The 27,360-nt window shown below is 47.8% G+C and overlaps 2 protein-coding genes across 3 annotated transcripts in view; one reads left to right on the top strand and one right to left on the bottom strand.

Annotated features, from left to right (window-relative positions):
• FBXL16 (F-box and leucine rich repeat protein 16) overlaps positions 1 to 27,360 on the bottom strand; it is a 204,189-nt gene that overhangs the window by 142,993 nt on the left and 33,836 nt on the right. Inside the window, exons 3-4 of the mRNA XM_014597494.3 lie at positions 8,916 to 9,029; positions 2,046 to 2,184 (exon numbers count right to left, since the gene is read on the bottom strand). The gene's annotated coding sequence lies outside the window, so the exon portion shown is untranslated. The remainder of the gene's footprint in view (positions 1 to 2,045; positions 2,185 to 8,915; positions 9,030 to 27,360) is intronic.
• The window catches only part of METRN (meteorin, glial cell differentiation regulator), a 53,424-nt gene continuing 30,726 nt past the window's right edge, over positions 4,663 to 27,360 (top strand). The window contains exons 1-4 of one of the 2 annotated variants that reach the window (XM_006259857.4): positions 4,665 to 5,046; positions 12,248 to 12,675; positions 15,985 to 16,044; positions 18,559 to 22,465. In XM_006259857.4, the coding sequence (XP_006259919.1) occupies positions 4,958 to 5,046; positions 12,248 to 12,675; positions 15,985 to 16,044; positions 18,559 to 18,875 (894 nt within the window). In that variant the 5' untranslated portion in view covers positions 4,665 to 4,957 and the 3' untranslated portion in view covers positions 18,876 to 22,465. Of the gene's footprint in view, positions 5,047 to 12,247; positions 12,676 to 15,984; positions 16,045 to 18,558; positions 22,466 to 27,360 lie in introns of those variants that run through there. The other variant, XM_019493010.2, reaches the window with a different exon arrangement.

The raw sequence follows: 27,360 nt of genomic DNA, 5'->3' as shown, positions 1-27,360 counted from the left end.
TGAGCCTTCTGGTTCAGGCCCTGCTCTACCACAGGCTTCCTGCATGACCTTAGAGAAGTCACTTCATCTCTGTGCCTCAGGCTGCCATGTAGAAAATGGGGCATATAACTCTTTTCCTTCTTGATTGACTGTCCTGAGTCTTTACGCTGTAAACTCATGCAGTGCCTAGCACAACTGTACCTCAGTTGAGACCTCCAGGAGCTGCTGTAACGCATGTAATAATAGCAGTGGCAGAGCTGCAGTCACTCACCTCTAAAGACTATGTTTAGCACGGGGCTGTCCAACTGGCAGCCTGTGAGGCACTCATGTGTGGCCCCCAGGTTTTCACCAGCTGCTGCTTCTCCCATCACTCTGGCTGCAACTGGTATCTCCCAGTTCCCTTCTCCATCCTCTGGCTGCCACTTCTCATCTTGAACCCGGGAGGCAGGGCAGTGAGACAGCGCAGAGAGCTGAAGATGAATCTGGGACTGTGTGCTGGGGGTGAGGAGAGTGCCCATGTGGGCATACAGTACCTGGGGGGGAAGCATCCATGGGGCATGTCTGGTGGCATATGGTATGTGTCCCCTGGGAGCTTAGAAGCAGGACACCCCTACTTTAGCATTTAGCCATAAACCCATCATTTAGACCCCAGTCTCCCTGACCATGCTTTTGTCAGGGATAGGAGCAACAGGGATGTGTTTCAGAGAGATATGGGCACTGATCAGTTAAGATCACAATGGATCCAGCCCAGAGGAAAAACAGAACACCCCTCCCCCATCCCAAATCCACACATCAAGGAAGTTAGTCTCCAAGGCTTCTGCATATGGCTAAGGCAGGTGGCTTCACATGCCCAGGACTTCCCCATCCCAGCAGAAAATTAAAATCTAAGCTAGGATTGCATGAGAGGATGGAAACAGCCTGTAGAGTTTTTGTGCTGACCGTTGCGGTGCCAGTATGGGCGGGACATTATGATTATACTGGGGGTTTGTGGTGACAGTGGCAGCCACTTCTCCTGTTGCATGGCTGCTTTCAAATAAAGGTAGCTCCCTGCTTGTGAGGAGGGGAATGCCAGGAGGTAAGAGTGCTGCCTGGCCCCTGAAGAGCACAGCTGTGTCAGCTCTGGGCTGGAGGTTAAATATCTCATGAAAGAGCCCTGGTTACAGGCTGCCGTCTGGGAATAGCGGACACAATGGGAGACTCAGCAACGAATGAGGGGGGCGGGGGAGGGGGATTACATTCAGACAATGGAGGCTTAAGGGCCTCAGTGGTCTCATCACATTGCAGCGGGGCCAGTGTTTACTTCAGGAGTCTGGGCAAATGTCCTTCTAGGAAGACACAGCATGGTCAGAAATAAAACACCTGAAGGAGGAACATAAAACTGGGCAGCAACCACCTCATCCAACCCCTGAGCTCATGGATCTCTCCTTCCTACCTGCTAAGCTGAACAAATGCAGGGGGTGGGAGGCTGCTGTCAGCAACACGCCTGCAAGCAGCATTCCAGGCCTCACCAGGCCCTCTTGCAACACCAAGTAAGACAAAGACACAAACATGCACTGAACAAACTGGATTGGTACAGAAACTGCTACTCAGTCTTACCTATGGCATAGCCATGAATGTCTCCCATGGGTGATGGGAACCAAGGGAAAGGTTTCCTTTCCCTAGAACTGCCTCATCATTCTAAGCCACCCTAGCTAAGTGCCCACTAGCATTTACACCAGTAAAAGTGTGTCACTCCACTGTACAAACTTGCACCAGTGTGTAGCTTGGCACAGAATTTGCTCATCTTAGCTCTTGCCCCTCTGATTTCACATATCACATGGGAGCTCATTATTTAACTCTGGTACATTAAGGAGCAGTGTAAATATGCACATATTAAGCCTAGTTATTTTGTGGCTTTAAATACTTCTTGCTGGACACAGGCTATAATACACATGACATAGAATATAATTGCAATGAAAATACTGCAACATACAAGCCAGAGTGTGTGTCTTCAACCAGCGTCTAAAGGATGAAATCATAACTGCTCAGTGATATGTCATAGTCCTCACACTGCACAGAGAACTCACCTTCAGCACAGGTGGTAGGAGGCTCGTGCTTCTGAAGAAGGAGGTCCAAGTTATAGTCTTGCTGTCATGGTGGAGGAGGGAGTAGCCATGGCAACAGTCTTAAACCAGTAGGTGGTTACACATTTGTTGCAAAATGTACCTGATGGAAGACAAACAATAATGTTAATATACACAAGACTTTCACCCACAGCAGCAGCACCTGCTAAGTCTTGGCCAAACATATTTTCCAGAAGCACAAGGAGTCTAAGGTTAATGCATAATCTCACTCCTAAACAGATGAGTCTGAGTCCAAATTGGTCAGCCCAAGACTATGGAAATATCTGGATCGGGATTTGAGCTTTCTGGTCTGAGCCCAATGAAATGAAGAAGGATACAGGTAAGGAAGGTGGACTAAAGGACAGAACACTGGACTAGGGGCTAGGAGATCTGGGTTCAGCTCTATGTTTCCTTTATGACTTAAACAAAAAATTAAATCTACCCTATACCTCAGTTCCTCCTCTTTAAAAGAGAGGACAATATTTCTCCCCCTTCACAGATCAGTTGAGAAGATAAAATCCTTTAACAATAATGAGATGCTGAAAGGCTGTGGGGATATGGGCTATATAAATAGGAAAATGCAGCAATCATCAGCTATTATCAGAAATGTGTTTTTCCCACTGAGGGGTTTGTTGTGCAGGTCAGATCCAGACCTGTGATAGAGGCAGCATCTCACTAGCAGGTCCAACATGCTGGCATGATAACTTAATCAAATACTTCAGTAGCATTCTTTTTACTAATTTCTGCTCTGAAGCTTCTGCCAGGGACCTATTCCACCTTAAACTACTGCTGCTGCTGGTTTATTATCAGACAGGAGCATTAATAATGGGCCTTGCCAGTGCTTTCAGACTGGACTCATTTTCTATGGATTCCAGCAGATTGACTTCTTTCAGTGTCATTTCATGGCCTGAGGGCTCTGAATCCAGATCACAGCCCCATTCCCCTTCCCCAACCCCCCTTCCCTTTCTTTCTCTCTTTCTTTCTTCCATCTAAATTTACAATCCCTCATTTCCATTCTGCTCCACCCTCTCTCCAGAGACTTTGTTCTCTGGCCTGTATCATTGCATTGCAATTGTCCCGTGTTTATTTCAAACATTTTGGCGGGCTGTCACTCCAATGGAAACTTAATTAATTGCAGGGTTTGTGGCCCTTGGACAATAGTGTCTGAAGCAAAAATAAAATAATTAGAGGCAGCTTTTGAAAAAAAAAAAGAGTTTTATGGTCTTCTGATGAACCGGCTAATAACAGCAACAACTTGGGAATGGGAACAGAGTTGCAGCATGTTTTCAGAGCCCTAAACAAACCTGTAATGTAATTCTATTGGATCTCTGCAAATATTAAAAAGAGGTGGCTAAAATACACTTTGAGCCAAACCCTGGAGTTCTGACCAAGCGAAAACTCCTCTTACAAAATAAAACAGTAAGAGCCCAAGACTCACTCTCAAGATCTGCCATAGCACCTTTAATATCATCATCTGAGCAAGGATGGAGTAAAAACTGAGCAGTGCCATCCAAGTTTGGTCCTCGATGTCACTCCGCTACTGTTGTAAAATGCCATCTATAATTCATACAAATAACCCAATTAGATATGAGAGATCTGGTGCTTCCCACTTAGCACACCTCAAAAACAGAGTTTTCATACTTATCCTTTTTCAAGATAAGTATTTGACAGGTGGGGGACAGATCCCATGTGCAACAACTGACTGAAGTTAGTACATTTCTCATAATGAACATATGGACATTACTGATAGAGTTTTGTTTGCAATTTGTAATCAGGGTCTCAGGGTCTCATGTTTTTTATGAGTCTGAATTCACCAGTAAAAAAAAACCCAAAAAACTATTGGTAAATTGGAATAAATATCACAGCATGTACCTATATTAATGCTCCTTCTCCTGAACATCCAATATATCTGAGCCTTACTGCTCTGTACAATGAAAATGCAAAAAATCAGATTTCTTTAACATCTTTTAAAAGAAACAGTTCAAGGCATGTCACATCATTTACTGGGTTACATATATTTATGGGCACAATTATATAATACTCTCCCATGTAAATGTTTGTTTAAGCACACACATGCTATGCACCTGTAGACTATATAATCCAGAAATCCCTGAAACAGAGAAATATTAAATAACTAAACAACTTCAAAGATAATAATGAGGTCTGACTGGTACAAGTAAGAAAACTCAAGTAGGAAGCTAAGATAAAATAATTACTCAGGCATAGGCACATAAGCAAATACAGGCTGCAAATTAAATATAGTTTTACCATTTAATCCTCAAGAGAATTTTTTCCCTAAAGCTTGCTCAAAAATTAAGCCCCCTGCCCAACCCTCCCCTACACAACCACTTTGCAAAGCAGCCACAATCCCCATGTTTTAAACTCTTAACATCTGGCCAAGAATCTTTTCAAATCAGCTTTTTAACTTTTTTTTCCTATTTCATTACATTGTTCTCAAACTACTTGTTAATGGGGAAAAAGGAGGCTGGCCTTCATCCATCCCGTGTCTGTGATTGGCTGAAAGTTTATGAACCCCCTTCTGATTGGAGAATCACAAATCATCCCCTCCACCCTAGTTGAAACTGACCAGCAATCAGTGGACACATTAGTCAGTTTCACTATGAGACTCTCGGTCACTTTCATCTCCGCTGCTTTTCCCCTTGTTCTGAATTACAGCATCGCTCAGGACGAGGAGGAGAAGGGAAAACCCGCTTTGCATCCAGAAAACGTTTGTGGAGGAGAACAGGGGAGATGGATGATGGGGACTTACAGGCGTTAATTCCTCTTACACATTCCAGCATGGTGTTGGGAAAGGATTTACTCTACTGTATTTGATTCCCCCTTCTGCTTTGGTGGGAGAAGAGATCTCAAAGAAGATGCCTTTGGTGCTGTGGGCTCTTTGCCTTGGTGTCCTGGATACAGTCCTTTGCAGTTACTCAGAAGACCAGTGCAGCTGGAGGGGGAGGTATGGACTTAGTTTGCCTCCAATGACCAGGGAGGCTCTGTGTAAATGTGCCCTCTTGTGAGAAATTATTTGCTTTGTCCAGAAACTCAGATAACTCTCTTGTGCATGTGTCAGATCCTCCACCCCATTGTCCTCAGTGGAAGTTTGGGTGGCACAACTGGTTATTAATGCATAAAAGGCTGATGAAGCAGAATTCATAGTGTCACTTTGAGAAAGTAGCTGAGGGAGTGGAGTGGCAAATTTTCTGGGTGAGCTGCCATGGGTATCAAAAGACAGGGCTGGATTCTCTCCATATTTATACTGACGTAAATCAGCAGTAAGACCACTGAACTTGATGCTGTAAGGGGGCAAAACATTTAACCAGAGGCTTGTGTACTTTTTTACCAACCTACTTTCCCAGCAAATTACTGAATTTCCTCTTTAGGAAGCTTCAGAAAAAGAAAATCCTAGTCCTTAGGACTGCTGATTTGAGTCACTTGCTCAGAACCATTGGGGATATAGATTCTCCTTCCTTAAAAAGGTGCTAGTTTATTTTTTTATCCCTTGATATAGCAGTTTGTGAGAATCTTCCCCCAAAGCTGGGAAAAATCTCTGATGGGTTTTCATGTAAATCCTCTCAGAACAAACATCTTCCCTCCCAAACCAACCCTTCCTGAGAAGCATCATCTTAAGTCTTTTAGAAGTTGTGGCCCGGGTACCCTTGCCTCCCTTCCCGCTGCCTTCCCGCTGGTTGGGGGAGCAATGTTATTCTCTGGCTCTGTGGTGGTGGGTTGTACTTGGTGTGCTGATTGTTTTAGGACTACAAATCTCTTATTGTTTCATTGAGAGGTAGAGAGGAAAGGGCGGGCAGGACTGGAGTGAAGAAGCACAAGTGCTTGAATTTGTTTAGTTTTCTCCAGTTTTTCTCAGGCCCCCTTGCGAGATCAAAGTTATCCCGAGCATTACACTGTAATTTTCCTCCCCAGTGCTACAGGAACAGGTGCGAGTCTCAGACCTTGGCTGGCAGCTCATAGTTTCTCCGTTTTCTTTCCTTTCCCCACAGCCTAAGTGTTTGGCACTTAATGTCAGGAATGAATAACAAATTCTGATGCAACAGATATTGACCCTTCCCAGAGAAGTCAGGCTGCCTGCACTCCCAGCAAACAGTGCTCCCAGCAAACAGCTCTCAAAAGAAAGAAACCATTTGACTAACCTACAGCAGACCTCCCTTTAAGGCACAGGGTGAATTACACATCAACAAAATCTTGTTAACAGATGAAAATACTCACAAGCCAAGGGGTCATTTAAATTTAAAACACAGCCAAAGGTGTTCAGATCAAAGCACGGTTTGCCAAGCAGCAGCACTTACATTGCAGACTGTTTGTGGCAGAGCTCATACTTTAGTTACACGTGTATAAGATGCCCTGCTGGACACTACAGCAATACCAGGATTAAAGTTGAGAGAAGGGCAGTCTGACCTTTGTGGAAATGCCATTGCTGATAGGAGAGCCAAGCCTGCAGAGGGCAGCACCATGGGTGCTTTTTAAAATGACCCCAAGACATTTCAGCTGCAAGCATCTGTTTCTCCATGTTTGTGCCTTTGTGCAGCTGTACAGATGAGTTAACTATAATGAAGCCAAAATAGAGCAGGCACAGTCACTACAGTCAGCAGTGGGGTCTTGTTTGGAAGCAATGCTGTGACTTTTGCTTGCTAACCAATGGCATCCTGCAAAGAAAGGGAAGCGACCTGGTTGTGGACTGATGCACTGTCACGCTCCCATTGCTTTATAAGTCTAGATGTTGCTCTCATGGTAAAGATTTAAGGGAGACAGTAACTTGGAAAGGTTTCTAAAACATCTGATGGTCCCAGTTTTGGATCATCTCAGACTGTCTGGCAAGGGAATAGATGAAAGCCTACATCAGAACTGGTTTCTCTTGATGGTTTCACAGTATCGTTCTGAGTTCCAGCTGCAGGGTCACAACTTCCAGGGACCACATGGATCAGATATTTCCCTCTTCTCTGTTCCAAGATTCCACACTTATTAGACACATGGGCTATTCCAGCAGACCTCACGCCCAACTAGCTTGCATGGATTCTCTCAAGCTAAGCAGGGTGGAACTAAGACAGCACTTCGATATGAGCCCCTATATGAAAACCTAAATGAAGATTTTTTTTCTTCTGCTTGAGGCAAGGTAGCCATTATGCAGCAGGGGTGGCTGTGGGATGGTGGGGAGCACAGCAGCTTTCAGATAAGCCCTGAAATCAAGATCCTGCCCACCTGTCACTAAACAACCCTGAGTGAAGAACTAATTCTAATGCAGGTCATTAGATTTCCCCTCCCACCCACTGGTAGCTTCAATTAGATACAGCTCCAGTTCTCCGCACTTCTCAGTTTAAACTTGAGTGTGACAGCGTGCTATTAAAACAACTGCTGTGTTGAACAGAGGAATTTAAGATAGGAGTGGCATGACTTCTACCTTCTTTCCCTGCTCCAAGTACTTCAAAACAGCATCATTTTGCTGCCAGTGTCTCAGGAAGCAGCCTCATGTGGCTGCTTCGAGCACAAGCTTTAAGCTCCAGACTGACCTCCCCTGTGATCTTGGGCAAATCCCTCTGTCTCTTGTTTCCCTCCACTCCTTTGTCTGTCTTCTCTATTTAAACTAAAAGCCCTTCAGGGCAGATTGTCTCTCACCATGCATTTGTGCAGCACTTCTTGTAATAGTTGGTCCTAGTCCACTGCTTTTATCCATCCTACTCCAGCACACCAGGCACTAATGTATTACTATCATATTATACTTAAAGAGAGGCTGGGGGATGGGCTTGTGGGTCAGAAATAGGCTTTACAACCAACTCACTACATGAACTCTTGCAAGTCCCTAGTCCCTGTGTGCCTCAGTCTCCCCATCTCAACAGAAGGTTGTGGGACTTTCCTAGGGCAGAGCCCCCTATGGGGAACAACCTGTCATTTCAACCACTTGGACTGCTTCTTAGGATGTAGGTGACCTGGGTCTTTGTTGACTTAGCCTCTGGACCAGGTTACCCGTCCAGGCTAACAGGGTCTTAATGTTTAGCATGTAAATCCCAGACATTCTTTTGGCCTTCTGGGAACCTGTTCTCAGTCCCATTCTCCCTGCATCTCCCTCTCCCCTTCCAACAGCCCCCTCCAGCCATAGAGGTAAGGATCATGGAGCTCTCAGGCTTGTGTTCACCCTTTCAAGGTTGATGTGGAGTTTATATCCCCAAACAGGAACTTAATTGGTTGATTTCTTTTGAAAGCACTGAAGATCCTCAGCTAGAAGTTAGGAGAGAGAGTAAATGTGATGCTGGAGACACAGCCCTACTTCCCCTGCAGAGCAAGTTTCTCAGAAAGACCTGGAATACTTGTTATAAACAGGCCTGCAGGGAGAGGGCTACACTGAATCCCTATGAGTCCCTAGTTCCCTGCCTACTCCTCCTACCTCACTGTTATAAATAAACACTGCTGTGCACAAAAGAGAGGCCAGTGGCCACCTTCCAAGAAAGGTGACCCCCCTTTCTCCCCACCCTCACCACTTGTTTATACCCTGCATGCAATAAATGCATTCAAGGGCACCAGGTTAACAGAGCAGCAGGTCTGTCGAGGTTTGCTCTGGGGATTAGCAGCTGCCAAATGGCTTCAAATCCCTTATTACACAACAGGTAGAAGCAGAAGGAAAGCAGAGTAAATCCTATCTCAGGTTCAGGAGACAGAAGGGCTTTCATTTGTAAATGAGAACAGGAGGGAGCAGGGCCAAGAGACTCCTCCCTACTCAAAGCCCTGCCCCCACCACACACTCACTTCAGAGTCCAAGTGCACAGGGCTCTGGCCTTCCCTGCCCCTTCACAGACAAACCCCTGGGACAGGGCTCACCTCCAAGGAAAGGAAGTGCAGCACATTGCAGCTGGTTCTGGAAGGAGGGGTCCAATGTGGCTGTAGATGTTTCCTCAGCTTGGCTGTCCTCTCTGACATGCTCATTGGGCCAACCTGAAGTATTCAAAGAAGCATGTCAGGCCCCAAAAATCATAATGCTTTTTAATTAAAGCAATAAGCGGCAGGCTAATTTTTTGCCTCCTGATTTCTGAGCCTTTGGGATGCATGACATTCACCTGCATGAGCTTTTCATTCCAGCCAGTATGGCTATAAATGCACTTAACGAAACTGAGGTTCCCACACAATCACTTAATTCCAAGAGCTGGTGCTTTAAGAAGAGACCCTAAATATCATAACATTTGAGAGGGTCTCTCCCATGGGAGGGAGAGCAGTAAGGAGCCACTCCACACACACCCAGCATCCCCATGGACTTTCACAACCTACCAATCTGATGAGTAGCAACAGATACCAGGTGTTGCAGGGGCTCTTACCAGCTCTGACTGCTTGCAGTCCTGAGCTGCAGGTCAGATGCAGCACATACCACAACAGACTCTGACAAAAGCCAGACTTCATTCTGAGACCCACTGGCACCCTAGGAGGCAGGTGTGCAATTGGTATAACTGCCCAGGCCTAAGCCTAACTGTAAGGAGATCTCACCCTCTTCGACAGCAGAGAAAGACAATAGCATTGCTCAGATGTGAGGAGAGAGATGAGCTGCCTTCAGCCCTCTTAGGTCTAGAGCTCTCTCTCTCCCCCAGTTTAAACATATTGTCATACCACAATATGACAACCCCTCAAATCATGAGATGCGGCCCCAGATTATTGTGGGTTTTGTTTTCCTTGCAAGGCATGAGTATGTTGTGCACTTTGGCCTGCCTCTTGATTTTTCAACTGGCCCCACCCAACTGAGCGTGTACAACAATTCTCTTGAACTGACTAGAGAAAGTGATCATGGCCCCTGCTGCTCTCGCCTGACATTGCCTTCCCAGCCATTAAACTAACTCTGCAATACTTCCAAGTCAGTCCTGTCCCCCAGGTCCTCCCCAGTCCCCATACGGGCTCTGCCACATCAGTTTGGACCCCCAACCTCCTCAGTTCAGTCCCCTGACTCCCATCCAGCCCCATTCCTCTCACCTCAACTCTTGGGAGTCTTCACCTGCTCTCCCATCCTGGAGGGAGATGAGCTACAGAGCGAGTAATCTCTTTTCCCTTCCAGAAATACCCCTACTCTATGGGTATCTCCCTATCATTCCCTTACCGAGGACTGGTGTTGCAGAGACAGAAGGGCAGAAGTGCCACAGGAGGAGGAAGAAGAGAGAGACCAACACTGCTCTGAGATGCTGGGCTCTTTCTAATCCCTCCTTGGAAGATAATGTCAGGCTGCTGGGGAGGACATGGGAGTGGGCAGGGTGTGGGTGTGGTTGTGTGAGGGAGTGTGGGGAACTCCCTGCACGTGCACAGCCCCTGCTCCTGGCAGCAGCAGCAAGCGGCAGCCCCTCGGGGTCCTTGTGGCCTGTGCAAGCACAGCCACCCAGCGGCACGCAGCTCCAGCCAGTTCTGGGAGCTGCACAACAGCAAGGAGCAGAGTGGCAGCAAGGAACAGAGCCAGGCTGGCCCGCCTCTATCGCACTGGGCTCTCATTTTCTGGCACTTGTGCACCACTGGGAGAAGCACGATGGAACCAACTATTTGGCCCCACTCCCTGCTGCTACATGCATGTCCTGGAGCAGCTGGCTCCATCGCACAGGGCTTAACCTGGTGGTGCACAAGTGCTGGAGCTGCATGTGAACCCCACGCCATAGAGGCAAGCTGGCCTGATTCTGCTCCTTGCCACCACATGCAGCTCCTGGAACTCGCTGGAGCCTGAACCGCTGGGCAGCTGCACCTGCACAAGCCACAAACCCTGCCCAGACACCCCAACACATGCACACCTCTACACAGACACACTCCCTCACAAGCCCCCCACCTCTCCCATAAACACCCCACCATACACCCCCCCAACCACCCTCCCTACACAGTATACAAAAGTAAGACTGTATTTTTGAGCTATTATGCAATTGCCTCTATATACACTATGCAAACACACATAAATCAGGACAAAAATATTTTTTGAAATAAAATACATTGTAGTAGATGTTTGACTTAGTAACTGATCAGGGTTTTTTTCCAGTTCCAAGATGGTAATCCCTGCAAAAGCAGTACTTTCAGGGGCTAGGGGGTAGGACTTCCAGTCCCAAGATGGTGATCAGGGGGTGGGGCACCCATCAAGGGGTTGGGCACCCTCAACAGCTCACCAAAACTTTTAAGCGGCCCTCCAGCTGAAATAATTGCCCAGCCCTGTCATAGGGAGTTAGGGTTTGGCTACAGAAAAAATGCTATCACACATTAGTTGGCAAAAGCGCTAACACAAGAGCAGGCAGGTAAACTTTTGGGCTAAAAAAAGTTCTCCCTTCCTCCCACCAACGTTCGTTGAAAATCTTGGCTCTAGCAGGGTCTGGGGGTGGCCACACAGAAGCAGAGTGGTCTCAGGAGTCAGGGAGCTGTATGCTTGCCTTTGGGACAATCAGGCAGGATGTGGATAAAGGGGAGATGAGACTTGCAGGCCTGCAGCCTAGTATGTATTCAATCTAACAGTCTGGTGTTTGTAAGATGCTGATATAACAGATATCCCAAACCCACTGGGATATTGTAGCTTTATCCACCAGAGATTTTCCACCACATCCTCTTACTGTTCTTGCCCAGAGGTAGAGAAGAAGACAACTCCATGGAGGCTGAGCTTGATTCTAGGGCTAAACTTCATCACAAAACAAGGGTGTCCAGTCCCAGAATTTGGACTCAGCTTTAAAGAGAAGGCAAGGAATGATTTAGTGGTTAGGTTCAAGCCAAACTCTATGTGGAACAGGTGGATTCACAAGTAGCTGAGCATATTGCCACATGTGGAAGGGATGGCTTTCAAGTAGGCTAAGAGCAGCCACACAAGTGCTCAGATGGTCTCTGTTATAAGACTGGTCTCTCTTTCCAGCTGAATCCTAGAGTGCCTAAGTCACTGAGACCCAGCGCTGACAATTCCTGAAAGCAGAAATTTATCAGGCAAACCTCCCAAGTTTGCTAGCTTGACCTTCTGAAGTCATCAAAAATATCACTATACAATCTACAACCATGGGCAAGGCCTGCTAGTGGCGTTATCCATAGCCATTTAATGCTGGCTTTGATGCTGGCTACCTCATGAAAGGGCATTTTGCTGCTGAAGTGTGCCCTAGAGCCAGTTGGGTGGACATTCTTGTGACAAAGGCCTACTTTTATACTAACTTGGATTTGTTCTCCTTTTGTAGTGGCCTGTCCCAGGAATCGGGCAGTGTGGAGCAGATCTCATTACACTGTGCAGAGGGCTCCCTGGAGTGGCTGTACCCAACAGGGGCCTTACGCCTCAGCCTCTCCCCCCGCCTCCCCACGGGCACAGCAGGCAAAGGGAAGAGCCCCAGGCAAGTCACCACCTGTATCAAGCCCTCCAGCACCTTCCGGGGAGCTCAAATCTACCTGGAAAGGGATGGGATTCTGGAGCTGCTGTTGTCTGAGGCAGATGCCTCCCTCCGCCCCAGGGTACGCTGCTTCAACTGGCTGCCCAAGGAGAAAGTGGCCCTGTTCCTTCAGTCTACCCTGCACCAAGACATCAGCCGGCGGATCGCCGCCTTCCGCTACGAGCTGCGGGGTGATTGGAACTCCCGCCTCTCACTGCCCTCCAGCAACCTCAGCATGGAAGGTAAATACCCAAGGGCAGTTCCATGCAATGGGCTTGTAGGATATCAGGCATGTTAACTAATCCCCCTTCTGGCGCCCACTGCCTTTCCATGCCAATGGCTGTCCATTCCAGGGACAGGCACAGCATTCTCCCCACAGCAGGAGGATGACTTTCACCTCTCCACTTACAAGCTGGTATCTCACAACCTTGTCTTAGCAGGGCTGTGAGTACAGGATAGCGAGCATCCTGTCACAGGCAAGAAGGCCCACTGGTTAAAGCAAAGCACTAGGATCCAGGAGTTCTGCTACTGACCTTGGGCAAATCATTTAATCTCTTTGGGCTGTAGTTTCCCTCCCTCTAAGCCAGGGGTCCAGGTGGCATCATAAAGGGAGGGCTGGGAGGGTGAGTTAACTCTTGTTAGTAAAGCATATGATCCTTGGTTTAATTAAATAATGAAGGCCAAGTCCGCAGGCTCTTCCTCAGTTTTCACTCAGGAAAAATTATTTTTGAGGAGGGAGAAAATAGGAGATTTGCAGAGTCAGGATATTATGTCTGAGCCGTCCCTGCCAGTTGCAGCAGCATGGTGCTCACTGCTTCTGTTACTCAGGAGGGGAGCTCTGATCAGTGGCAATTGTGTGTTTACTGCTGAGATGAGACACAGGCTAGAGGAGTTTCCAGCTTCTGGCTGTTAAATGCCCTGGATAAGGTGGGCCTCCCAGCAGGGACAAGGAGGGGCTAGTAACCCTAGACGCCCCCCTTGCCTCTGCGTGCTCAGCAAAGGGAGATATGAAGCTGAAGGAGGATCTCAGACCAGCTCCTGCTGGAATGTTTAATCAGAGCCATCTTGGAGCTAACAAAAGTCCAGTGTGCAGCCGTGGGGACAGCACTGGTCCTGCCATTCAGCCACTTCAGAGATAAGGTGCTCTCCTGGTTGCCGTGGAAACTCAGGCATTCCTGCTGTCTCGCCCCTGACGCTGGATTAGTGGACTGGGAAGGAAGGGGATTGCCCCTGCAACACTGTTTCTCTCCCTCCCCCGCACACCCCTCTTCTTGCTTCCTCAAATGGCATCTGATCTGGCCCGTGGAGTGAGGGCAGTGGCACCAAGGTCTTGACTCTGTGGGCTGTGAGGTGAATAGTGCCATACATCTAGCAAGTGGCCAAACCAGCTACAATAGTGTTATTTTGCTTTTCTCAGCCCTGTAGGCCTGAACCAGCACTGCTGTAAACAAGTGCTTGTATACAAAAAGGGCCTGTCCCTTTCATGCCAGCCTCAGAGCTGGTACCTTTAGAGCAGAGACAACCTGAGCTGACCTGCATAAGCAGATAGCAGCTGAAGGCTGAATCCCAGCCACCCTGAATGGCAAGAAAGGCCTGCAGTGCAGGCATGTTTGAACTGGGATCAGCCAACCCGTTCCAGCCTGGCTGAACCTGGAGGCAGAAAGCTGGTGTGAGCAGATCTGTCTCCATTCTAGATCTAGAGAAGAGATAGCCTCCCTCCCCCTGGCATAAATCACAGGATATTTTCACCCCTATTAACTGTCAGCATATTAAATAACACAGCCTTTAGGATGAAGGGAACACTGCTTTTTGGAAACAAATACAGTTGGGGGGGGGGGGGTTGCGTGCATGTGGTGCATGCAGTTGGGCCTGGCATGTCAGCAGAGTGCTCTTGTCATAAAGGCAGCATAACAGGGTAATGGAGCAGACCAGTCTGCCACAGTGTTCTTGATGTGACACCATGCCCCAGAAACAAGTCGAGTGTCAGGTACCTTCTACAGGGAGCCTAATACACAGAAACTTTGGTGAGTCCAGAGGCTTGAGTTTAGGGTTAAGATCCAGAGATCCCCTGAATTCAGTTTCTGGCTCTGTGTCTGGTTCACTGCATGCTCTTGGCCAGGCCATTTAGTCTCCATGGTTCTCATCCCCATCTGGAACGTGGGAACAATAAGAATTTCCTCCGTCCTTGAGGATTTGGGAGGACATAAGGATGCTTGGCAAATAGCATGAATGCTAAATATTACTGTTCCTCTGGCCAGGCTACATGTGGACCCAGCTGGGTTAACACATTAAATCTGGCAAGACTCAAGGTGGATAAGAGCAGCCAGTCCTGCCCACCCCTGCTGTCCCAGCTGAGGGGGCGGCTTAGCTACAGATCTGCAATCCCAACGAGGGATTCCTTTGAGTCTCTGACCCAGAGTGAGAGCTCTGGAAGAGACAGGGAGGAAAATAGTGTCTGGACTTGTTTTCTTTGGTTTCAGAGGCTAGTGTATCAAATCTGGGCTGCACTTCCTCTGATCTCCCAACCCCCTGGGCTCCCTTCAGGGAGAACAGAGAGTCAGAGTACCTTACATAACCAGTTGATGAATGAAGACTTGCCCTCCACTGTGGGAAAAGGAGGGATGTTAATGGCAGGGACCTCTGCATACCACATGCAGGGCTGGGTGGGCAGCCATGCCAGAAGTAGGAACTGGGATGCTGCCTCCCAAACTATAGAAATAGAAATCAGCAAAGCAGAAATCAAGGCAGATGGGAGGGGAGGGGAGGGGAGGGGAGGCCAGACCAGAATGCATAAGAACCCTTTTCCCAAACACTGACCCTTGGCAGCTCACAGGAGCTCACCAGCTTTACTTCACAGAGTGCCAGATACTAGCTGAAAGGTGCTCTCAGCCAGCAGGATTAAACCACGTGTCTGATCTAACTTGCCCAGGGCCTTTGCAGATATGGAGTGTTGCACCTACGAGACATGCAGGGCTAGGAAGGAAGCACAGGGAACCCTCCATTAATGAGAGCATGGCTGCCAAGTTGTGGCTACCTTGCAGCCAGAGTGAGGCCCATGAGGGGAGAACGGAGCAAAACAGCTCATTAACATGATGAGGTTCATGCTTCATTCCATGGCGCCTCTGACCGCTATACCTCAGCTTGGAGGGCTATGCTTCAGACCTGCATGCACTGAAGCACACCTGCCTTCTGCATCTTGCAGCAGAGCACTTTGCTTCAGAAAATATCCCAGGCCTGAACCTAAGGCTGGGATCTTTGTATTGTATCAGTGCCCTTTGTGCATGGTGCTACCACAGGGGGAAGCTGTGCTCCACCAGGCAGGCCTCAAGGAGAGGGAGCCTCTAGAGGGCACGGGGCAGCAGAGCAGCCCTTGTGAGAACAAAGACAGAGCCCCAGGCCCAGGATGGTCTGAGGAGGCCAGATGGCGATGCTGTGGGGCACCTGCACACAAAAGGGATTAAGCCAACATCTCTACCCTGGCTGGGGACTATCTGAGCAGGGAGGACTGTGACTCACTTGTCAAGTAACTCCTCTCTGTCTGGATGCTGCAGGGGCATGCCGGCCATGTAATGACACCGAGATCCTGATGGCCATTTGCACTAGTGACTTTGGTGAGTACAACTTTTACTCTGTCTCCTGTTCACCTGGGCTTGAGATTCTCTCTCTTCCATGGACTTGGGTGTGTTTGTCGTAACTGAATGAAAGGGAAAAACACAGTAACATAGGGAGAACCATTTTTGTATCTCTGAGCTGGGACTCACACTACCAAACTATAGCCTGAGCACTGTGCGTTAGCCACTGGTCTCTAGCTGAGAAAAGGGAAACAGGTTGGTTGTGTATTGTTTACCACTGAAAAGATTTTCCCATACTCAAGTGATGGGAGCCTTTAGTTTTGTGTTAATCTAGTTTAGGGATGTTCATAACATGGCGCATGGGCCAGATCCAGCCCACAGAGCCATGTCATCTGGCCCACAGGGCTCCCAGAGGGGCTGAGAATTTGGGGATGGGGCCCGCTACCTGAACTCTAGAGCACAGAGCCCCACTGGGGATGTGTCAGTGGCAGGAACAAGGTACGGCCCCACCTTGTCCAAGGGACGACCCCCCACTGCCACATGAGGATCTGGCCAGCAAGAAGCTCCACAGTCCATGGTATTATGTAGCAGTGAGTACATGGAGCAATTTACAGCATGAGATGAGCAAATGCTGAGCAAAAGAAAGGGAAGCCTGTGGTGAAACATGGAGAGCCCCCAAACACTCTGCCCTTCACTTGCCTTCCTGCCATTCATTAGTTGGGCAAAGGCAAGCAAGGGTACACCAGGGCTAAAGCCAGCAGCAGATAGCCTGCAGCAAACACTGCTGATAGCACTGAGCCCAGGAATTCACTTCCAGGCTGGAATTATGCAGCCAAGCAGAGTTTTCTCCCATTTAAATGTCCACACATGGCTGCGCCCCAGTGGGCAGTTGCCAATTATTCCTGCACGCTCTGCTAGCCTTCTGATTTGCATCTCCAAACAGGGGTTAGGGGTCACTGGCTGCTAGGTCCTGAGTTGCCATGGCAATGAAGAAGTCAAACATAAAAGCAGGGTCATTTGCCACGCCAGATCAGATCAGAAGTCCATCAAACCCTCTGGGAGAGGCCAGTACCTACAGCCCAAGGGTAGGCCAGTCCGACCAGAATGTGTGAAGCTAACTGCAACAGCAGACACAAGGTATGGGGAAGAGGAAAGTCCCTCCCTTCCCTTCATAAGTGATCAGCAGATCTCCTGAAGCAGCATGTCTGTTACCTCAGCCTGGGATTGTGAGAGCCTGAAAATGGGCACGAGCATCCAGCCCCTGCACTGGATGCTCCCTAGAAGCCACGTTATCCCAGCTGGCTGCAATTCTGTAAAAGGAGATATTATCCTGTGTTCTCCCCATTTCTCTCATGGTGTGGCCCCTCTCCTCTCCTCTAGCGTTTGGATTTAGCAGGAGAGGGTCCCTCCTGCTCACAACTGGGGCCCTGAGAATGACCCTGGCTTCATCCTGTTCCACTGCAAAGCTTGCTGGTAGGGCAGGCTGAGCTCTGCCCTGGGTCCCTGGGACCTGCCCCAGTTCCACCACTAAAATTCTGGTGTAGCTATGCTGCTGCAAAGCCCCCATGTAGATAGGCTGAGCCACAGCATACATCAGTGTGCCACTCTCTTATCCTTGCTTTAAACTGGGCAAGCTGGACCAGTGTAAATCATGGCTTATATAGACACTGACACTATTCACATTGGTGTGGTACTCAGCTGGCCACAACTGGCTGAAATCCCAGTGTACACACAGCATCTGGCGGGCCACAGCTAGACCTCACTGAAGTCAAGAAAAAGTGGAGCTACTCCTGCCACTGACCCTCTTATGCAACTCCCACTGCTTTTGTGACAAGCTCAGAGAGCAAGTGTTGGAGTATGTGGGAAGCTCTTGGTGAACTTCTTTAGTGTAGCCCAGGGTGGACGGTAATGCTAGCTTCTCTGCTTAATCAGGTCCCCCTGGAATATAGGCCTTGTCCTCCTTCTAGTTGGTGATAACTACTGCATGAAAAGGTGCTAAACAGGGGAAAACCCGTTTAACCCTGGTCTACACTAGCACTGGGGCAGCCCCACCAAGGGCAGGGCACTGTTTGGGTTCCTCTGCCACTTGGCCTCTAGACATATTTTGAACATATCCCCCTCTTATTTCTGCCAACTTCCATCCTGGCCTGCAGCCTCCACAGAGCACTGGGAGATGGACTTGGTACAGAAAACACCAGGGAAAACTCTCTGCTCTATGTTATGATCAAAATGGTTCTTTCCAGCTTGCAAACGTATTAGTCTATAATATCCCCATTGTAATTTACAGCCCCTTCTGCTACTCCAGTGCCCAGTTCTCCACAAAGACCTGCCAATGTACTGAGCACATGAATAAAACAGGATTAAGTTCCCAGTTTCCAGAGACAACAGGCCAGTATCCTGACTCCCCTCTTTCCTGTACCATCAGAACCTAGTCAGTTTGTCTCTGATACCTAAGCATTTCCAAATCCAGGTCATGATGCCACAGCTCCATGATCAGTTCCCATGTCTGGGTGAATTAGCAATGTTGTCCCTCTTGCCCCTTCCCTCCCTCAGTTGTTCGTGGCAACATCCGGAGCGTCTCCAATGACATCGAGCTGCAGGAATCCATCATCAGTGTGAGCGCCACTCGCATCCACCGCCAGAAGTTCACCTTGTTCCAGCCTATTGGCAAATATGGCAAATCCACAGGCAACATCCACACCCTGCTGAGGTGTGGAGTGAAACCAGGGCCCGGCAGCTTCCTCTTCACAGGTTGGCTGCACTTTGGGGAGGCATGGCTCAGCTGCGCTCCTCGCTACAAGGACTTCCGGCGCATCTATGAAGATGCTCATCAAGCTCATGAGAACCCCTGTGAGTTCCCATTGGACTGAATGGGATCAGGGAAGCTAAAAGGGGTTCAGCCCAACTCTTGGAGATGGAGATTACTAGCTGCTGCAGCAGCAGCATCACAAAGAGTTCAAAGCCACTGGCCTAGGGGTACCAAGAGCTCTACCCAGCCCTTATAGACCTGCATTGGTTCTTTTCTTGCTTCACTGGCTCCATAATGAAGAACGTTATGATAAAGCATCTGGAGAACTAACGGGCCACAGGAGATAAAGCATCTGGAGAACTTGGACCATAGGCAACAAATCACCAGGCTGCTGATTGTGATGTGGCAAATACTGACTAATGTAAAGTGAATCAACCCTTCCAGTGCTGGGCAACAGTAACATAATACAGGTCTGGTTCAGGGAAATAAGTCCACTTACCAAGACCCCCAGCAGCTTGATGGGACAAAAACAACAGTGAAACAAACCAGTGTCTCTACACTGGTGAATACACAGTGGCCCTGAAGGATGCATCATCCTCACTATCTCAAGATTCATTGCCAGGTGACCAGCAGCATTGGGGAAGCCTTGGATTCTTCTGCTGTAGAACAAAATTGTGATGTACCATGACTGTTCAGACAAAGCAGGGGGGCAGGCCAAGTGACCAGATGAGTTGACAGCACATTAGAACTGGAAACTGTTACATGACCAACTCTACTTCTCGTTTTGCACCGAAAAACACCCACATGTTGTGGAAAAGGCTTTGGCAAAACTAGCCAATGTCAGAAGAGTCTCTCTGGGAAAATATTGCTCAAAGAAAAGGGCCTTTTTCTATATGCACTTGGTTTGACTCTAGGACCTGATTCAGCAAAGTTATTGAGTACATGCTTTAGGTCTTGTTGATTAGAGCCCAGAGCATTAAAGATATTTAAGCACCCAAACTCCCAAGGAAATCAGTGGGAGTTGGATGCTTAAATACCATTGAGGATGTAGGCCTTTGTGGAATCAGGGCCAGCTTGGCCTGACAACATTTGGTTCTGAAGTTGCCCTGCTCCCTGTCCGTCCCTCAGACAAGCTTGGCTCTCTCTAGAAAGGGGAGGGAGACCCGGCCAGTCAGTAGCCTCTGTGTTTACATTCCATTTTTTATTTGTTTGTTAGAAGTGTTAAGAAATTGCTTTGTATGCAGCAGGGAAGCTCATTCTTTGGTGGGAAGGTGGGAGATGTGGTGTCAGGGGCTATCTGGTAGCTGGGCTTCTGAGAGCCTGAATCATTTAGGAAGTAAACAAATCATAGCTGGAAGATATGGCAATCCCTTGCTCTGGAATGAGCTGCCAAAGGGTGATTGATGAAGTTCACAAAGGTGCCTTGTGTTTACCATCCTGGCTGGAATCTACTTTCATTTTCACTTAGATAAATCAGGAGTTACCCTACTGAGTTCACGTTACAGCCGTTTTATACCAATAAGCTCAGTGTTGTTCTTCCAACCTGCTTTTGAAACCTCACAGGTGAAGCTTCTCATTCCCATCCCTGAAACCTGGCATTGTCCCCAACTTGTCAGCACTCAAACCACAGAATCATGAAAAACAATTTATAGAAAACTTTAAAGTAGAGATGGGTCCATGCTGTTTGCTTCTAAACTTTGCCAAAGCTGTTTTGGATCCCAAACCACAGTTCTGGTTTTAATGCAGAAACAGGCCTACCCCACTACCCTTGGCTCTAGATCCAGAGTCCAAGCTCTGCCTGGTATTGGGTGGCCTTGGATCCTGTGTTCCAGTTTGGTGCCATCTTTGCTGTAAAGAACATGAGCCTATTTTGTCATCACTTTTTGTATTTTCTATGTCCTTTGCTGGCTGGAAAAGAGGGCTGGAAAAGAGTCCATACCAAATTCAGTCTGAAGTGGTCCAAAAGGCAGTCCAGTGCAGGTTCTGTGTACAGCAGTGATGTCTCACTAGGGAAACCTTCACTAATGCATTTTTATGTTCTTCTTAAAATGAAGGTTTGCGTAAACTGGAATTTGAAGAGCAGGCCTCTATATAACAGATGTCAATACTAATGGCAACTACAGAGGCCAGGGCAGGGGGAGTAGATGTGAATGGAAAACACCTTGGATATTTGTTCTGTAGCTTGTGTATTTCTGGTGGAGTGGAATCACAACCCACTACAGACGTGTGGTAGTGCCAACCATCTGTGTATTTCTAGGAGAGGGTCTTGTAATGTTGTGGTAAGAAGGAGGGTGCCCTTTAGGAGAATCTGTAAGTGGAGAGTTGGGGGGTAGTGTGGAATTGGTCCCTAATCTGCCACTGGCTAGGCAAAATAAGGAGGCTGCTGATGGAAACATTCAGGGAGGAGAATGAGAGGTCCTAGGAGGAGATGAGCTGCTCCTTTCTGATGTCACTGGCAAACAGAAGACAGGACTATAGACTAAGGGAGAAGATGCTCCATGAAACAACAGGAGCCCAGAGAACATCAAAGAACAGCTTGAATATTGGAGTGCAAGGGGCAGCTGTAGGTAGTTTTACAATTTTAAATTGATGTTTCCACTTTGGGGTGGCTCAGTAATTGTAGAACTGAAAGTCTGAGTGAAGGGAAGAGAGAAGGAATAGGGACTCAGAGAATTTGGGGAAGGAGAAAGTTGGTCATACCAGTAAAACATCTGCAAACTCCTAGTTTCGCATGGGACTGATGCTAGAGCCCAGGGATTTTAGGCCTTGTCTACTCCACAACTTCCAGTCAAGTTTGTAACCCATTAAGAGGCATGACTGACCATAACCACTGCTTGTATCTACATAAAGGGCACTATAACATCTCAGTAATTGTGGCAGCTAACTAGGGATGGCCCTGTCAGAGGTCCAGCCTGGAACATGGATGTCTTCCTATGACTAGTTCAGAACATGCTTTTGCTGGGCAGTAGGTCATTCAGACGACTCTTGTCTTCTACTGTAGCTTGTTCTTTATGCTAATCCCAGCTAAGATTACATGGGACATCTGTGTATGTTCCCACAATGCATGCACCAGCACATGGTGGGGGTGGATGCACAAACTTCTCTCCCATCGTTGCATTGTAAAAAGGGTTTCAGCTTGCAGACAGATCAACCATGTTTGTGGTAAACAGGTTAGATGAGGCAGGTTACAAGACCATAGCTTCCCTGATAGTGTGGATGGGACCTTTGGCTGGTGAATGATGGCTCACATGATTCTTTCCCACCTCCTACCTGAAGCTACTTAATTTGGGGGGGGAGGGGGGAATTTTTGACGATGGGGGTGGGGACGTCATATGTGCACTAAAGATATAACGATACCAAATTTGTGATTTTTTTTATAAACTAAACTTTATTTGTAATGTGTGTGCATTTTTTTTTTTAAAGAAAAGAAAAACATTTGAAATGTTAATATAAAGTGCATCTCCACAGCTATCCAAACACTGCCAGGCATGGTTAGCAGTTGCCATTCTGTAGCGTTTAGTCAATGGCTGTGAGAATGTTTATAATTTTTTTTAATAGTTTTTGTATATATCATATCTGTTTACAAGGTTGGGAATGAAGCCCTGAGTCTGCCTAGTTTGTAACAACAGGATTTCATTTTGGTTTGAAAGAAACAATGGTATTTGTTCTTTGTGGGTTTGACAAGTTGTATAAAAACAGTATTTCTAGCAACCTGAGTCCTTGTTTTTTTCTTTAGGGCCTCTTGGTCCATTTGCTTTTCTCCTTGTCACTTTTTTAAAAACAACAATAACTGGGATATGTTAACAAAAGTAACAGCTGCAATTTCCTTAGAACTCAAGTCACTTCCAAACGGCTCACCTACTGAATCCTAAATACAATGCTTTACTAAGGAACCCCCCTGAAAGAACCAATGTATGGCCAGACCCTAAGCATAAAGTCAAATTCATCCTTGGTGTATTTCAAATTAACTTAAATGACTTGCTCAGTTGGTTTAAAATATCCTAATGCCATGACACCATTGACCTAGAACACAAGTCAGGAGCTGTCTGCACTATGGAATTTAGACCCCAAATGTGTGGATATCATTTTGTTAGGCAGACAAAGCCTTAACCTTGTTCCCAAAACATGCCAGTGTCGAGCAACCTGAGACCTTGCATGCCCTGAGGATACTGTTATGATCTTCTCTACATTGCAGAACAGAGTGGTCACATCTTTATAGCATGCTTCAGTTTATAGAGTTCAGAAACAATTAATAAATATTTTGGTAAAGGTTATGTACTGCTAAGAAGACCAACAGGTTGCTTGTAAATTGGCTTATTTCTGTCTGTAAGATCTTCCACTGATGTGCTTAGAACTGTCAATAGCACATGCTCTCCACCTCTGTAACACTTAAATCTTGTAACCCTTTACAAGGAGAATCTCCATATAGAGTGACCAATAGAACCACATTCCAACTAGGTCCCCTGACACTACTGCAAGGTATGTGAGGGGACTTACTGCTGTGTTAATAGTTTAGTAATGCCCAAGCAACTGTGAAACACCATGGCTTGCTTTGCCTTGGAGAAGTGAGACCAAACTACAGAAGACTAGCTGTGGATCTGCAAGTGGCAGAGAGGAGGATGTGACACACTCAACAGCAGGTTAATATTTACAGAGCTTTACAAATCACAGACCTGCTGTATCCATTTGGAAGATGGGCTCCAGTTGGGGTGGGGACTGGTACAGAATATGGGTTCCCCGAAGGTATAGGCCCCCCATTCTCTTGATCAAGCACCCTGCTGCAATAGAACTTCTAGACTGACATTTGCTTCTTCCACCTGCTAGAGTTTCCCCTGTGAGCATACACACTCAACCACATGCCAGCTTTGAAGGCCCTTCCAGAGGCAAGCTACAGAAGAGATGGTCTCTGGAAGTAAGCAGTGTGAAGAGACAGCTTGGAATTTGGTTAATTACTGTGACACTCCCGTGCAGAGAACCAGGCCACCAGTGCTGGGAAGGCGGGGGAAGGGGGTTGCATTGCTAACATAGCTTTAGTGGAGGAAGGGTAGGCGAGAGCGAGAGGCAAGAGAGACTCCCATTAAAGGTGCTGTCAGGCCTAATTCTTGTCATATACCACAAACTACAAGGCCTCATTGTGCTGGGCTGTTGAGTACAATTTTCCCAGCCAAGCATACAGATCTTCCCTTGGCACTTACATGCTTCCTAATTCCCATCCCTCCTTTGTCCTTCCCCTGTCTTTTTTTTAATGAATTCATCCCTTTATTTTTGGCTCTCCTTCCCATACCCTTCTCCATCCAAAGCAGACCTTTGCCCTGGATATGACTTGACTGGGGGCCATGGAGAGGAAGGCCAGGGTTACCTGAGACCACTTCTTCCCTCCCCCAGCCCCTTTCAGGTTCTCCTTCCCACTCCACCCTGCTCCGGCCCCTTTCCCTAAGTGACAGAGAAGCTGCAGGTCTTCCAGACAGAGAAGGGGGGTTTTGAAATGATTTCCGCACAGCTCCACTCCACCCCCACATTTTCACACGGCAGCAGCAAACACCCACCCCTCTGGTCAGCCCCTTGAACTAAAACTTCACTTCCTGACCCACCAATTCCCTCCACTGCAGCTGTAAAATATATTCTCTCACAGAGAACTGCCAGGCTCTCCATCTCAAGCCATTCACACCAGAAAGAACAGGGGTAGATTTACAGATAGAGAGGACTAAATAATGCTCTGAGGAGCATCCAACAGAGTGCTCTCACAGTGGGATAGGAGGGCTCAACATAAGGGCTGAAGAGACCTTCTGAGATTGAGGGGAGCAGAGACACACCCCTCCTGGCAGGATAGAGATGGCTCAGGGACAAGAAACACAGGAATGGGGGAGTATGTGGATTTAAGCCACGTTGGGCCTATTGTTTTGTCTGCCAGAGGGCTGCATACTTCCCAATGGAAGTTAGAGCAGCCTCAGAGTTGCTCTGACTTTAAAGGTCTGGTTGCAGTGGCCTCATAGGTTGTCCAGCCATTAAGTACAGCTGAACTATGGCCCTTCCTAGCTCCCACCGTAGCACACTTCTGCCCTGACATCTGAAATTATGAGCAGACTGGAGCCATTGTGACAGGTCCCAACAACCCACCAAAGTTGCCCCCTACTGAGAGGCAGGCTCTTTCCCTTCTACACTGAGGTCAGAGTCAGATGCAGATTCACCAGAAGCTAGGTGGAAATCACCAAACCATTTTTTAACAGGGCAACCAAATAGCAGGGGGCTTTGGTGCCAATCCACTGGGACTGGATTAAGCTGGCCCCTGGCAGTGAAAAGCTCCAATTGGAAACTTAAGTTTTATTCCTTCCTTCAGGCTGCTATGGAGATCAGTGAGAGAGAGATCATTGTCTCTGGTACAGAGGTGACTACTCTGTTCAGAGCACTCCTCTTTCTGCTATCATCCATCCCACCTCAAGGTTCATAGATTCATAGATGTTAGGGTTGGAAGGGACCTCAATAGATCATTGAGTCTGACCCCCTGCATACGCAGGAAAGAGTGCAGGGTTTAGATGACCCCAGCTACATGCCTATCTAACCTCCTCTTGAAGACCCCCCAGGGTAGGGGAGAGCACCACCTCCCTTGGGAGCCCGTTCCAGACCTTGGCCACTCGAACTGTGAAGAAGTTCTTCCTAATGTCCAGTCTAAATCTGCTTTCTGCTAGCTTGTGGCCATTATTTCTTGTAACCCCCGGGGGCGCCTTGGTGAATAAAACCTCACCAATTCCCTTCTGTGCCCCCGTGATGAACTTATAGGCAGCCACAAGGTCGCCTCTCAACCTTCTCTTGCAGAGGCTGAAAAGGTCCAGGTTCTCTAGTCTCTCCTCGTAGGGCTTGGTCTGCAAGCCCTTAACCATACGAGTGGCCCTTCTCTGGACTCTCTCCAGGTTATCCACATCCCTCTTGAAGTGCAGAGCCCAGAATTGCATGCAGTACTCCAACTGCGGTCTGACCAGCGCCCGATAGAGGGGAAGTATCATCTCCTTGGATCTATTTGTCATGCATCTGCTGATGCACGATAAAGTGCCATTAGCTTTTCTGATGGCTTCATCACACTGCCGACTCATGTTCATCTTGGAGTCCACTAGGACTCCAAGATCCCTTTCCGCTTCCGTGCCACCCAGCAGGTCATTTCCTAGGCAGTAGGTATGCCGGACATTTTTCCTCCCTAGGTGCAGCACTTTGCACTTCTCCTTGTTGAACTGCATTCTGTTGTTTTCTGCCCATTTGTCCAACCTGTCCAGGTCTGCTTGTAGCTGTTCCCTGCCCTCCGGCATGTCCACTTCTCCCCAAAGTTTTGTGTCATCCGCAAACTTGGACAGAGTACACTTCACTCCCTCGTCCAAGTCGCTGATGAAGACATTGAAGAGTATCGGTCCAAGGACCGAGCCCTGCGGGACCCCACTGCCCACACCCTTCCAGGTCGAAACCGACCCATCTACCACGACTCTCTGGGTGCGACCCTCTAGCCAATTCGCCACCCACCAGACTGTGTAGTCGTCCAAGTCACAGCCTCTTAACTTGTTCACCAGTATGGGGTGGGATACCGTATCGAAGGCCTTCCTGAAGTCTAAGTATACGACATCCACCCCTCCTCCTGTGTCCAGGTTCCTCAGATACTGCCTCCTTCTATAACTGCCCTGGTCCTCACCAGCCCTGTATGTCTAACAGAACAGTGCACCCTGGAAGCACTGAGTGGGTTAAACCCACCTCCTCCTAACTGGCACCATGGAGACACTTTCCCTATCTCTGGGAGTAGGAACTCCAGGGACCCAGAGATTTCCAAAGTTTGACATCACCCAGAGCAGTGGTCCATAGAGACAGAAAACAGGAGAGAGACAGACAACCACACACATAAGAATTGGACTAAATGGTTGGTGACTAGCCAGCAAAGTAAAACCAATCTTCAGAGAAGCTGAAAACATTTAATCTCCTGAGATGTTCCATTTCCTGCAATGATGATCATTTAAGGAAAGGGCAATAAAGGCAAAAAGGCTCAAGTACAGCTTCAAGCCTACAGAAACTGTAGCCCAAACACAGGAGGGAGATCACTGTTACGTCTCTGCTACCAAAGAGAAACCCAGAGTAGGAAGGAGGGAGAGCAGTTACTCTCTGTTTTTGGCCAGTTCTGCTGGAATAGAGGAGGGTAGGGAGAAGAGGGAGACAGAGTAGAGGTTCTCAGCCTCTCTGGGAAATCACCACCAACACTGGACAGAAACCTGTCTCAGAAACTCATTGGGGCAAGGACAGTCTCGTTGTTCTAACTCTGTACAATGACCAGCATGAAGGGAGCCTGGATCTGACAGGGGTCCCAGGTGCTTCCACAATATAAACAACAAACAATAGTGCTGGCTGCACTGCTTTACATTTCTAGCAACATGAGCTGAAGGCATTAAAAAAATTCCAGACTCTCACAGCATTCTGGTTTTGAGCAACTTTGCTTATGCTAGAAAATTACCCCATGTAATCAAATGAACAGGCTTGGAAGTATCTATTTGTGTTACTGCCCCCTAGTGGATAGAAATCAAAACAGGTCAACTGTGTGCCATAACCCCCCACTACTAATTGAAAGGAGAGTAGTCCCA

Source organism: Alligator mississippiensis, chromosome 13 (assembly GCF_030867095.1).
Source record: "Alligator mississippiensis isolate rAllMis1 chromosome 13, rAllMis1, whole genome shotgun sequence".
NCBI lineage: Eukaryota > Metazoa > Chordata > Crocodylia > Alligatoridae > Alligator > Alligator mississippiensis.
This window is presented reverse-complemented; position numbering and strand designations above follow the sequence as displayed.